General features: G+C 40.4%; 1 protein-coding gene across 1 annotated transcript in view; it reads right to left on the bottom strand.

Moving 5' to 3' along the window:
* PKD1L1 (polycystin 1 like 1, transient receptor potential channel interacting) overlaps positions 1-13,524 on the bottom strand; it is a 173,806-nt gene extending 160,282 nt beyond the window's left edge. The window contains exons 1-6 of the mRNA XM_056138434.1: positions 13,425-13,524; positions 11,898-12,012; positions 7,963-8,132; positions 6,699-6,901; positions 4,503-4,588; positions 3,282-3,595 (exon numbers count right to left, since the gene is read on the bottom strand). Of these exons, the coding sequence (XP_055994409.1) occupies positions 3,282-3,595; positions 4,503-4,588; positions 6,699-6,901; positions 7,963-8,132; positions 11,898-12,012; positions 13,425-13,524 (988 nt within the window). The remainder of the gene's footprint in view (positions 1-3,281; positions 3,596-4,502; positions 4,589-6,698; positions 6,902-7,962; positions 8,133-11,897; positions 12,013-13,424) is intronic.

Raw genomic sequence — 13,524 nt, 5'->3', positions numbered from 1 at the left:
AAAAAGATCATATACCACGACCAAGTGGGATACATCCCGGGGATGCAAGGATGGTTTAACATTCAGAAACCAATCAACATTATCATCATATCAAAAAAAAGATAAAAACCATATGATCATATCAATATATGCAGAGAAAGCATTTGACAAGATCCTGCACCCGTTTATGAAAACCCTCCCCAAAATGGGGACACAGGGGACTTTCATCAATATAGTTAAAGCCATCTACCACAAGCCTACAGCAAGCATCATCCTCAATGGGGAAAAACTGAGAGACTTCCCCCTAAGATCAGGGACGAGACAAGGATGTACACTCTCTCCACTGCTGTTCAATATAGCACTGGAAGTACTTGCAATAGCTATTAGGCAAGAAAAAGATATTAAGTGCATCCAGGTAGGAAAGGAAGAAATCAAGCTCTCACTATTCGCAGATGATATGATAATATACTAGGAGAACCCTAAAGCCTCCACCAAGAAACTCCTAGAAATGATAGACTTGCATAGTAAAGTTGCAGGCTATAAAATCAATACACAAAAGTTCATGGCTTTCCTATACACAAATAATGAGAGAGAAGAAAGTGATATGAAAAAAACAATCTCGTTAACCACTGTGTCCCAGAAAAATCAAGTACCTAGGAATCAGCTTAACTAAGGTCTTAAAAGATTTGAACAAAGATAACTATAAAACGCTATTTCAGGAAATTAAAGAGGACACAAAGAAATGAAAAATTATCCCCTGCTCATGGATCGGGAGAATTCACATTGTCAAAATGGCAATATTCCCCAAACCATTGTACAAAATCAATGCAATACAAACCACTGTACAAATATAATGCAATACCTATAAGGATACCCATGACATTCTTCAAAGAAATGGAGCAAACACTCCTGACATTTATATGGAACAATAAATAAGCACCCACAAATAGCTAAAACAATTCTTGGCAAAAATAAAATGGGATGAATCAACCTTCCCAACCTCAAACTCTACTACAAAGTAGTAATAATTAAAACAGTATGGTACTGGACAAAGGCAGAACCACAGAACAATGGAACAGGGTTGAATATACTAACACACCCCCTCAAATATATGATCATCTAATCTTTGAAAACAGAGCAAGAAATGTGAAGTGGAGTAAGGAAACCCTCTTTAACAACTGGTGCTGGCAAAACTGGACAGCTACATGCAAAATAATGGGCTCAGATCTCTACCTAACACCATATGCAAAAGTAAGATCAAAATGGATTAAAAACCTCAACATCAGACCAGAATCCATAAGGTACATTGAAGACAAGGTTGGAAAAACCCTCCACAAATTTGAAGCTAATGGTATCTTCAAAGATGACATGCCACAGGCCAAGCTAGTGAAAACAGAGACAAATGGGACTATCTTAAACTAAGAATATATGTATATTCATATACATATATGTATATATACATGTATGTTTATATATATGTATGTGCATGTAGTGTATAGTATATAAATATATAAACATAACATATATATGTGTGTCTGTGTGTGTCTAGATAGTTACATAGCCTTTTGCTCTCGAAAAGTTAAATGCACATTCATCTGCAATGCATATGGCACATTCACCAAGATAGACCACATACTGGAACATAAAACATACCTTCACAAAGTCAAGAGAATAGAAATCATGCTATCTATCTTCATGATGCAATGAAAATAGAAGTTAATCACAAATAGAAATGGAAAAGGAACTCAAATACCTGGAAATTAAATAGCTCTTTATAGAACCACCAGTATATCAGAGAGAAAATCACAGAGGAAATTTAAATATTCCTGGAAACAAATGAGAATGAGGATAAGACTAATGTGAACATGTGAGATACAGCAAAAATGGCGTTAAGATGAAAGTTCACATAAACAACCTAACAATACAACTTAAGAAACTGGAAAATGAGCAATAAGTGGCTAAAGTATTCCAAAGGAAGGGAATAATAAAACTTAGAGCAGAAATAAACTGGAGGCCAAGAAAATAATCTAAAAGATCAATGAAACTAAGGGCCAAGTCTCTGAAAAAATAAGACTCACCAGTAAGACTCACAAAGAGAGAGAGAACCCTAAGAAACCAAATGAGAAATGAAAGGGGGGGAACATTACAACAGAAACACAATGGTTCAAAACAACATAGTATGAGACTAATACCCAAGGACACTAGAAACAAGGGCCAGGAGGATTGGTCTATGATTGGAAACTGGATCAATGGATAAAATCTACCCACAGTATTTGTTGTCTATCTTGGCATGTGGCCAAACATAAGTTTTTCTTTTTGTAACTTAACTAACTTCTTTCTTTCTTTCTTTCTTTCTTTCTTTCTTTCTTTCTTTCTTTCTTTCTTCCTCTCTCTCTCTTTTTCACATCTTATTTTATCAAAGCACTGTGAGTTACAAAGTTATTAACAGTTGGGTTTTTGACATACAATATCCCATCAATGATCACACCACCATTGTCAACTTATCTCACCAGGGTTCCCAGTTTCCCTCTCCAACTCCCCTCCTACAACCTTGCAAGTAGATACAAAACACATAAGACCTGGTATTCAGTAGAAAACAAGCCACTTGAGAGGCTGGGGAAAGGACAGGAAGGGGCAGTATCCTGGTGGTGGGACACTTTCAACAGAGAGAAGGTAGTGCTGAAAGGTGATAAAGTGTTACTTATGAAACCCTATCAGCAACAGTAGTGTAAACCACAGTGAAAACCACTTATAGATATATGCCTCTCACAGAAACAGACTGTTGGTTGCAAAATAAATGGGGTTGGGGATAGGGGAATTGGTGGAGGGAAGTGGACACTGGTGAAGAGATCAGTGTTGAAACACTCTATGACTGAAACCCAATCATCAATAACTGTAATTTCACAGTGACTAAAAAGATTTTAAAAGATAATAACTTCATAAAGATAAAATAAATTGGTGAAAGATTTGGAATAATCTTAATGTAATTAACAAATATATTTGACTCAATTAATGTAATATTATGCAATTGTACAAAACAACCAGAAAATTCATCTATATAGACTGGGAAATATCTTGATAATGTAGAGATGTGTGTAAATAAGGACTCTCAATGTACACAAGAACATTCATCTGTACAATAAGGATGTATATTGCATATGCTTTGAAATCATTGTTTCTCATGCAGAGGGATGGGGCAGTTCTGGGAAAATAAGCTATGCATCACATCTTTCTTTGGAACATATTCTTTGGGACTTGAGGGCGCACTTCAGCCTTTTTTGCATGGGATCTGAGAGTCCTACCTTTTCTGTACCAGTGATACGTGGTAACTGCCATTTCCTCAGGCATGTTGTGGATCCTCATTTGAACTCCAGAACTATCCCCAAAATCCATCACCACACAACAAGCTGCTTTGGAAGCAATGTGAAGTCGGAACCCCAGGTTTTTAGGTGCCCATACATCAGTTTCTGGGTAACCATGGATGGCAGACTCTATAGTCACAGCATGATCATGTATTGGGACGGCTCCATGATGACAATCAGTACAAGGACAGGGCTCTCGAAGACCAGGTTGGGATTCTGAGAGGCTGTGAATGTTGACAGCTCCCAAAGGAAGGCTGGAAGAGATGTGGGGAGAGAGGAAGGAATGCCTCAGGACCATTCTGCAGAACAGGAAGACAGCTCATAGGTCTGTTGCACATTCCCGACACATGCCAGGGCCCCAGGTTTGATCTCTGGCACTGCATGAACCCTGAATTCCATGACAATTTAACTCCAGTGGCCCCCACAACTACTAAGAGGGCCCAAAAATAAAAAACTAAAATAGAATTACAGTCCGCCAATTCCTGGGGACATGTCATCAGGAGAGAGAAGCCTGCTTTGGAAATCATTCCACTAAAGTAAGATTTGTGAAACCTATGGCAGAGGTCTCACTGGCTCTCAAAATAGAGACAATAATTCCAAATTCACCTGGCATATGTGAGAAATGTAGATTCTCAGGCTTTCCCCAAATTCTGGGCTGAGAACAGCAATTCAATGCTGTTAAGTTATCTGCATTGTTGCAAAACACATATCCAGAACTTTACCCTCCTAAAAATCTGAAACTGTCCCTATTGAACACCAATGTCCCCTTTTCTCTTTTCCAGCTACTTTACCCAGCATTACACTTCTATGGGTACCACATAGGAGAGAATCATATACTATTTGTCTTTTTGTGAACGATTTGAGTATAAACCTATCATTTTAGCCTTTACCCTCAAATTTTAGTTATCACTATTGTTTCATACCTATGAAATAACCAATTAATGCAATACTACCCATAAATCACCAATTATTATAGTATTGAGTACCTCCAACCTCATTATGTTCCCATATTTCACAATCATGATGGTAACAAATCATTTATTGTGTCATCTTCTTATATGTACCCAGCATTAACATCAAATTGTCATCTTGATCTAATTGATCTAATTCTTGATCTTGATCATCTTGATCTAAACTATCAAAGATAGTTTACTGACATACCAGCCAACGTGGATACCCCAATCTGAGTGAGCCACTGTTTTCCCATTAACTTTTGACATTGTTCCACTAGTTGTTTTCAAAGTGTTCTACAGAGAAAAAATGAAAAATAAAAACATTTAAGACCTGCATATGAAAACTAGTACATCTGGAAAAGTAACATTATAAGAATACAAAAATTGAAGCTGACCATGGCTATGTGGCAGGCACCACTGAGCCCCAGAGAACCAGTAACTATTTGTTGTCAGTTTGCATGGAGCTCACAATTGTGGGGAAGGCTGTGATAGTCAGGTGGCCATAGCTACACTAGGGTCACCAGGAGGACAAGAGAGAAATAGAGTGTGAGCAGATGCACAGTGGGGTTTAGACCTGGGAGCTTTACAACTTTTTCTGAATGAGATGAAAGTGAGGAAAAATATAGAGACAATTTGAATTATACCTTTGAAGCATTGGTTGGGCTGCTTTACTGGAAAAAAGCTGTGGAAGGTAAGAACTTTAATGCTAAATTTTCTGAATAGAGTTTCTAACCTAATTGAATCTAAAGGCAAGAATGATTCTTGTTCTAATAGCAAAAATAGCACCGACAATTCATGTGTAATATGGTTGCAGAGACATGTAAAATGACAGCATCAGGTGATTCAATCATATTTACAAGAGGCACTTCAGATCATCTCGGCCAAACTAACCAGGATACTGCTTATCCTACAAAGCCTGGACAAAGCAGATAAAGAAGGGTGAATTCAGGAATTAGAATTCTCATTTTCAGTGAAGTTTGGAGAGGTGTTTGCAGCCCTCACTCATAGGTGTTTATCCTATTTACAGGGGGAAGGTATTTGCCTTGCATGTGGCTAACCTGGTTTCATTCCCATCGAGACCTTAGAGCACTGTCAGGAGTAAACTGAGCACTACCAAGTGTGGCCCCCAAACCAAATAAGTATACAAATAAACAACAGAAAGTTCTTCATTCAAGTACTGTTTACTTTAAATAAATTCTTATTGCCTATAGTCACAGGAATCCATAGTCTCAGCTTTAACTTTCAAACATTCTGTGAAAGAACAGAGACTAGCTACTCCCTCTCCAAGAAAGTGGCTCAGTATAACTCATACCACATGCTCCCTGGAAGGAAAAGATTTTCTTGTTTTGTTTGTTTCTACAGGGATTGTTGTTGTTGTTTTCACTGTTTCATTCTTTTTGGGGGGGACACACACCCAGTGGGGCTTAGGGGCTATTCCTAGGATCTTTGAGGCAGAATTCATGCACAGTTAATTTGTATTAGTGTGTTAACCCCTCACATTAACTCAAACCACAAATGCTCAAGTAAGTCTGAGTTCTATTTGTCAACTAATCTCTGGAAGAAGGGGGTACTGAAAACTCAGAAGAGTCTGTGTATATAAACACCTCATTCTCTCCCTGCTGAGAGAATGAGCATCCATTCCATGCTGGCCTAAACACCTCATTCTTTCCCTGACCTCCTGCTCTCAGGGGCTGAGATGTCAATCTTTGGCATCTAAACATCCTTTATTATTAACCTGAAAATATCTCTAAACAATCCTTTTTCAAAGTTATGCTGAGCATGGAAGCACGGCTCGACATTAGGTAACCGAGAAAACATTTATTTTCAGGTACAAATATTGTGTGTGTGGAGAGGTTTATAATCACACACGCTTTCTCTCACTCTCCTTGGATCTCTAAACCTGTTGACAATTGTGATGCTCAGACGTAGGCACATTCACTCACACCTCCAGGTAGTCAGATGTAATTTAATAATGACTTTCAAAGAGCTTTCTACCTCCATTCAACAAAGAAATAAAATATACAAATATAAATAGATGTATAGGTATATATATTGTAGATAACTAGAATGGCTTCCTTCTCTGACCTGTGGCCAGGTGTCTTCCCGATATTGAATATCCAGTACTTCATGTAGTTTTCTCTTTTTCAGTTTTTGGGTAATTTCTGGTGGTGCTCAGGAATCACTCCTAATGTGCTTTGGGAACCATATGGGGTGCTGGGGATCCAATCCGAGTCAGCTGTGTGCAAGGCAAGGGTCTTACCTGCTGTACAAGTGCTCCAGTCCCAGAATATCATGTCTCTAGACTGCATTCTGGTATGTCAAGGTAAAATTACAACTGTGTAACTTAAACTTGCTTCATGGACAGAACACACAGGACCAGAAACTATATCTGATAGACTCTTACTGAACCATTGAGGGCTTTCTTAGGCTCAAACATGTGTGCTCTGTGTCCAGGGGGTAGAGCAGTGGCTGTCAGGAATACCTTCTTCCAGGAAGCCAAGACAGGTGGGCTCTCTAGTTCCACAGCCTCTTCTGTTGCTGTCAGGACACAGGGCGGAAAGCCCAGCTTCTCTGCACTCACAGGCTGCATGAGATTAACACGGATCTCTAGAGTAAATAGACAAGGAAGTTCTGAAAACTGCAATGTGCCATGGAGGTGAACAGATGATAGGCACAGGTAAGGGTGACACCAGCAGACTCTCTACCAAGAAGATTTTCAGGATATGTGCCCTTAAAATATTCTTGATGAGGCTATTGTGTCCTGAATTTTGTTTCTTTCCTTTCTTACAGTGACTTAAGCATAAAATAAACCAGCCATGTTAGGGAACTCATATGGCCACAGCTGGCACTCAGGCTGGAGAAGTCCCCTCCTCAGTTCTGAAATTATAAGAGTGAGAGATTACAAACCCAGGAATGTGTGCGAAAGAAAAGGAACAAAGCCAAGAGTCAGGTGGGAAATGTCTCAGGCAAATGTGAGAATGAATAAAGAAAGACATCCCAAAGATCAAAAGCCAGATGTTCCCAAAGCACTATAAAGAGTCCATTGTATTACTATCTTGTGCTAATAAAAGCAAAAGAGAATTAATTTAATGTCCACTTCCAGTTCTTTAAAAACATGTAAGAGTAATTGACTTGAGTGCATGGTCAAACCAAGTTAGAAATGACATAATTTCACAACTAGTTCCATGAAGAAGAATTAAAAATTAAAATAAACAAGTTAGATGAGTTAGACTGGCAAAGTAACATGCTTTTCTGAATCAATTATCAAACTCACTATGGTCAGAATAACTGAAAAAAAAAAGTCTGACCTACAAAAATAGATGAACTCTACATTCCCTGAATGTAGAAAATGATATTGAAATGATAAACTTACAGTTCAAAATTACATAAATCACTTCAGAAGAAACCAAGTGAATGAATGAAAGTAACTCCACATGGTCAACATCAGACTCCCTGAGTAATAAAGAATTCAGTCAGGTGATACACAGTTAAGCTTGGGACTCCCTGGGGAAGTGAGAACAGAAAGCAGTTTGGGCTGAGCCAGGATTTCAAATTCCAATGCTGTCACCTCTAGGAAGTGAGGGCAAACTTTCTGACTTTTGATTTTCAGGCCTCTACTGATAACAGGATGAGGATAAAGTCTGGGCCTACGGGTACTCATCCGGCACCTGGTTTAGGGGTGACATCATGATCTGATGCTGGTGTTTCTTCCAAGGCCTTACCAACTTGCACTTTCTTGGCAGGACTCCGGCTGCAGATGCAGAGCTGGAGAGTCCTACTCTTGGTCATTGCAGTCATCCCACTAAGTGAGGACATGGAGCAGGAAGCCTGGACACACCTAGGGAGGTGGGGATGAATGGCAGGCAGTGAAATGAAATGTATCATTTTATTCCCAATCATCTTCTGAACTCTTCCACCCAGATCCATTTTCTTCATAAACTAAGCACACAATTTACTACTATATCAGTTCTGTTTGAGGGGTATTCTTTGTTTTGTTTTTTTTTTCTAAATTTGGCGCATGATTTCAAACATGCACTGAGACAGAGTCCCCACATTACTAATGAGATGGCCTCTTGCTTCCTGGCTACTATTCCAGGTCTCCCACCACCAAAATACAGCAAAAGTGTCATGTTGTGGGGTGAAACCCAGGCCTTTACTCCTGCTCACTTCACCCTTGCTCCAATTTCAACGAGTTCTTCCTCTGGCTCATGGACTTGCCATGTTATCGAAAGGAAACATGGGTTACCAGATGATGTGCATGTGACAGACACAAATCAAATGTTTTGTTCTTTCTATCACAGCTTCATCACAGATCAGAGAAGTAAACACAAGTACTGCCAAAGATGATATGTCAGAAATCCTGGGAAACTGGGCAACTCAACAGAGCCACATGGCATTCAAACCATCTCTAAATACAACCAGAACTGATACCTTTCCAAGGCTTTTGCTTCTGTTTGTGCTTTTGGTTTCATTTTTGTTTGAGGGCCACACACAGTAGAGCTCAGGGCTGCTTCTGGTTTGGTGCTTGGGATTGCTTCCATTGGGACTCAGGGAACCATGTGGTACCAGGACCCTCCCACATGTTTTGAAGTACCTGCCCAGCCCCTCCCAGGTGCTTTTGAGAGGAAACATTCTATAGATTCAAGATGTACTTGGAGTAAGTGCCCAGACACCTGGCACAAGCAATGTTCCGTCTGTCATTCCTTAGGCAGCCAGACCTCTGCAGACCTCTGGTGACTAAATACTGCTCATTCCCATTCATGCTGTGCCTCCCGAGAGACAGAAAACCTGTGCCAGCTGTGCTTATAACACAAGGCTGCCAGAAATACAGAAATTTTATCCTTGTTATAGGACATTTGGTAGTCTTGAACTGAGGTCTCTTTCTGTCCCACTTTACACCCATCAGGAAGGGCGTGTAAAACATTTGTTAATCTCAGGTTAGGTCTCATTTTTAGATCAGGCTGAGTTTACCCCTCTCACACAAAAAAGTACTCAGTCTGTAGCATGTATTAACTTATCTCTTGGGTGCTTATGAAATATAAAATATATGTATATATTTATAAAAAATTAAACAAGGCTTCCTTGAAGAAAGAGCCAGCTTTCTGATGAAACTACCAAGATGTTTCTACCAAGAAACAGACAAGGACAAGCATTAAAAGCACAAGGGAAAAAATGAAGGGTGCATTCTGATAGATCAAGAAGGCTGCTGGTAAGTTGTGTTAAAAAATGTGAATGAAAGCCTCTGGTAAGTTATTTTTAAAAGGCCAAAGATTTCCATTCTGCACTTAATTAGATATCTTCTGAAAACCAGGAAAATGAGAGAAAAAAGATTTAAAAATGGTGCCAGAGAAACAGTACAGCTGGTAGGGCACTCACCTTGCAGACACATGACTGGGTTTGATTCTGGGCACCACATATGGTCCCCTGAACCCACCAGGAGTGAGCCTTGAGTGCAGAGCCCAAGGGACCCCACAAGTAACTTGGTTATCATCAAACAAACAAAAAACAAATAGAAAACTTTGAAATCATGTAATTCATATTGTAAAACTCGAGGGAATCTCTGCAATAATCTGGGGGCAGACAAAACTGAAAAGAAAATTCAACCTCTATAGTTTGCAAGACTATAAGCCCAGACACAGAACAAATGGCAGGGCTCAACATGGAATCAGATGGCTCAGACACAGAACAAACTCCCCAACCCAGACCTTACTCGTTAGGATGGACTTCCAAGCACTAAGCCATTTTTATTTTATTTTTACATCACCATGAGATAGAGCATTGCAAAGCTGTTCATGATTGGATTTCAATAATAATATTCCAATTCCCATCCCTCCACCAGTGTAATTTCCCAGTACCAATGTCCCCCGTTTCCCTCCCCTCCAACCCCCCATTTTTATTCTCCAGAAAAATTCCTCCCATGTGCTTAATGTCCTTATGATTGCCCACATGATGATTATATTAAGGGCAATCATTCCTAATCATTCTCTATTTAGAAATACCTGGATATTATACACATCTAGGTTATTGTGTACAACTTGATGAATTTTACATGTTCACAAATAAAAAATAGCCATTGTAATTAGTATCAAAACCCTCTTTTCTGAAGTTGTGGTCTTTTTCCTTTGTTCTGAGATACTTTAAGAAGTGGATGATCTAGTTTACAGAACTAGAATAGGTTAAACGGGACTTTCTGTACCCACCATACCATGAAGTTAGGCTTAAAATATGTTGGGGTGGTGGTGGTGGAGAAGTGTGTCATTTCGTATGTACATGACTATGTATGCTTGCTAATGTGAATTTGTGTCTGTATGTTTGTTAAGACTATATACAGAGGTGCGCAGATTTTTCTGTAGGCAGTTAGTTAAAGTTAAAGTTAAAGGCCCTCCCATTGATCGTCGATTTGCTCGAGCGGGCCCAGTAACGTCTCCATTGGAGACTTTGTTGTTACTGTGTCTGGCATATCGAATACTCTCGGTAGCTTGCCGGGCTCTCCGAGAGGGGCGGAGGAATCGAACTCGGGTCGGCCATGTTGGCCGCGTGTAAGGCGAACGCCCTACCGCTGTGCTATCGCTCCGGTCTGTAGGCAGTATATTTGTGAAAATATATTGTATACGTGGCTTCATGTGTACATATCATGTGTATTTATGACTGTGTGAGCATGGGTGTGTTCTTTTGTCATCTCCCAATTTCCTCTTCTACCACATGACACCCCCCCCCCCCCAATTTATTAATGGTCAGAATGCTTTCTTTATACATTTTCTGGTCTTTCAACCAGTTTCTAACAGAAACTTCAGAGCAAGGGTACTTCTGAAACCTCTGAGGAAACCCTGGCTTTGCAAGACAGGTCGGCACTTCCCAAGGATGAAGACAGTTTGCAGAGAATACATGCTACTCAATCTAGCTTCCAAGCTTATCCTTCTGGTCTTGGCTGTCACTGGGGCCAGGACTTCCCAAGAATTGACATGCGTGTCCATCAGGGAAATGCACCTCCAATAATGACCCAAGGGACCACAAGTACCAGCCTGTCTCTGGTATCTGAATGTGATATTTTAACTTACGGATATCTGAACTTTCAAAAGAAAGTTCATATTCTTTTGTAAGTGGATAAATGGCAAATAGAGGATTTTTTTTCAATTAACAAAAAGCTTGTCACCATTTGGAGTCAAACTTTGCCAACTCATAGGCTGGGCACAAAGGGAGTCACAGACATTCTTATAGCCACACAATGACTCAAATAGTTTCATTTAGTTGCATGATAACTCCCTGAAGATTCATCACTTTCTCTACACAATAAGTGGAATATTACTCTTGAAAGAAAACAGCAGGTAGGGTGTTTGCCTTGCATGCAGCCGACGGGGGCGACCCGGGTTCGATTCCTCCACCCCTCTCGGAGCACCCGGCAAGCTACCGAGAATATCTCTCCCCCACGGCAAAGCCTGGCAAGCTACCCATGATGTATTTGATATGCCAAACACAGTAACAAGTATCACAATGGAGACTTAGTGGGCCCACTCGAGCAAATCGATGAACAATGGGAGGACAGTGACAGTGATATACTTTAATGTACAGCTTATCCAATTCCCTGTGAACAGCAACAGCTCACCTGTTTTGGCCACCAAAACTGTCTTCAGAGGACTCTCCCATTCCTGGGACCAAGGTCTCTGCTGGTGTATGCTGGGGAGAGCCACTGCAGTCGTCTGGCCAGCTTGCACTGAGATCTCCCGGAAGACAGCAAAGTGAAAGAGCTTATGTCTTCGACTTCTATGCCTCGAGTAAGCCACAAGTACCAGGACACACACAAAATTCCCCACGGACAATATTTTCCTAATCGGAATTCCCCCCCCCCCCGCCCCCGCAATACTTTCAGAAGCTCCTCATACTAAATGTGCTTTAAGTAGAGGTTCTTGTGTGCCTGCCTAAAGCATACCACCCCTTGAAGGAGAGAAAATGAAATAATTGTTTTATTTAGAACCATCTGATAATTCTAGGAAGGTCTAAGTGTGAATAACGTGGGGACACCTGCCACCTTGAGAAAGTGTTGGCAGGACAGAGAAGGGGCATCCCTGATGACTGCGCATACTGTGTCCTCGACCCCCACAGGCAAGGCCTCCCACTTTACTCACTGGCGATGATGAAACTCTCCTCAGGATAAAGCATTCTCTTTCTCTTTAAAGCTATTTGTGATTTCCCAATTCTTACATCAACATATGGATTTTAACTGATTTTACAAAACTGTGTTTTTACTAAAAAAATGAACAAACTTTTCTCTCTACTCCAGAGCAAGTGACAGAAGGAAAGAGGGCCCACTTTCTGTCCCAGTACGGCTCCAAGAGGAGTCGCAGAGGCAGGAGAGACTGCAGATCCTGCAGGACCCAGGCACGTTTGTCTAAATCCCTTCTTCCTACAATGTTGCTGTTGCCTAGGAACAGGCAGCTGAGTAGCCTGGAGCCCCTACTGGACTTAAATTCTGCTGTTTTGGTTGAATAGGCGAGACCTGCTCAAACTTGCTTCCCTTCAAATTCCACACCGCACCAGGCATTGAGCCCTCCACTCTCTTTCCCTCTGTGCCAACTCTGCAAGCTGCAGAGAGCTCCAGGGCTGAGAAGAGAATTTGAATGGCTTTACCTGATCCTTTATTTCATGCTGCAGTGGTTGGTAACTAAATGTTTGGTTTTAGATTAGGGAATGGGGGGAGAGTATTACATTTGTAATTCAAGACAACTTGTGTACCAAAGAATGAGTACAAATAACTCTACAAAGATGCTCATTGTAGGTAATGAATTTAATTTTTTCAGGATTGAAATAAAAGTGACCTGGGAAAGCACTTAGGAGACTCTCAAGGATGATCATACATCTGATATTTCGTATATTCGCTAGTACAGCTGCCAGTAACTTTCATGTTTATTTTGCTTTCTAAATGTAACTTGGAGATGTAAACTTTTAGATACTATTCTAGATAGCATATATTTTATAACTTTTGAGATTCTAGATACCTTAGACCATCTATAATATCCACCCCATATCCAGTCAATACACACAGAGCATCAGTGTATGTGCGGCAAGATTTTAATCATTCAATTATAACAAAAATAGGAGGAATAGCTTAAGATCCAGGTGAAAGTGAACTTACCTTCTTTTGAGCTGATCCTTGGAGTGGGCTGCACCATACACAAGAGGGGCATGAAATGAATGAGCACCCTCCATCGAACTCCCAGGCAGGAAGCTCTCAT

This window comes from Sorex fumeus, unplaced genomic scaffold (assembly GCF_029834395.1).
Source record: "Sorex fumeus unplaced genomic scaffold, SorFum_2.1 ptg000128l, whole genome shotgun sequence".
Taxonomy (NCBI): Eukaryota; Metazoa; Chordata; class Mammalia; order Eulipotyphla; family Soricidae; genus Sorex; species Sorex fumeus.
Note: the sequence above shows the minus strand (reverse complement) of the source record. Positions and strands in the feature narration are given on the sequence as shown.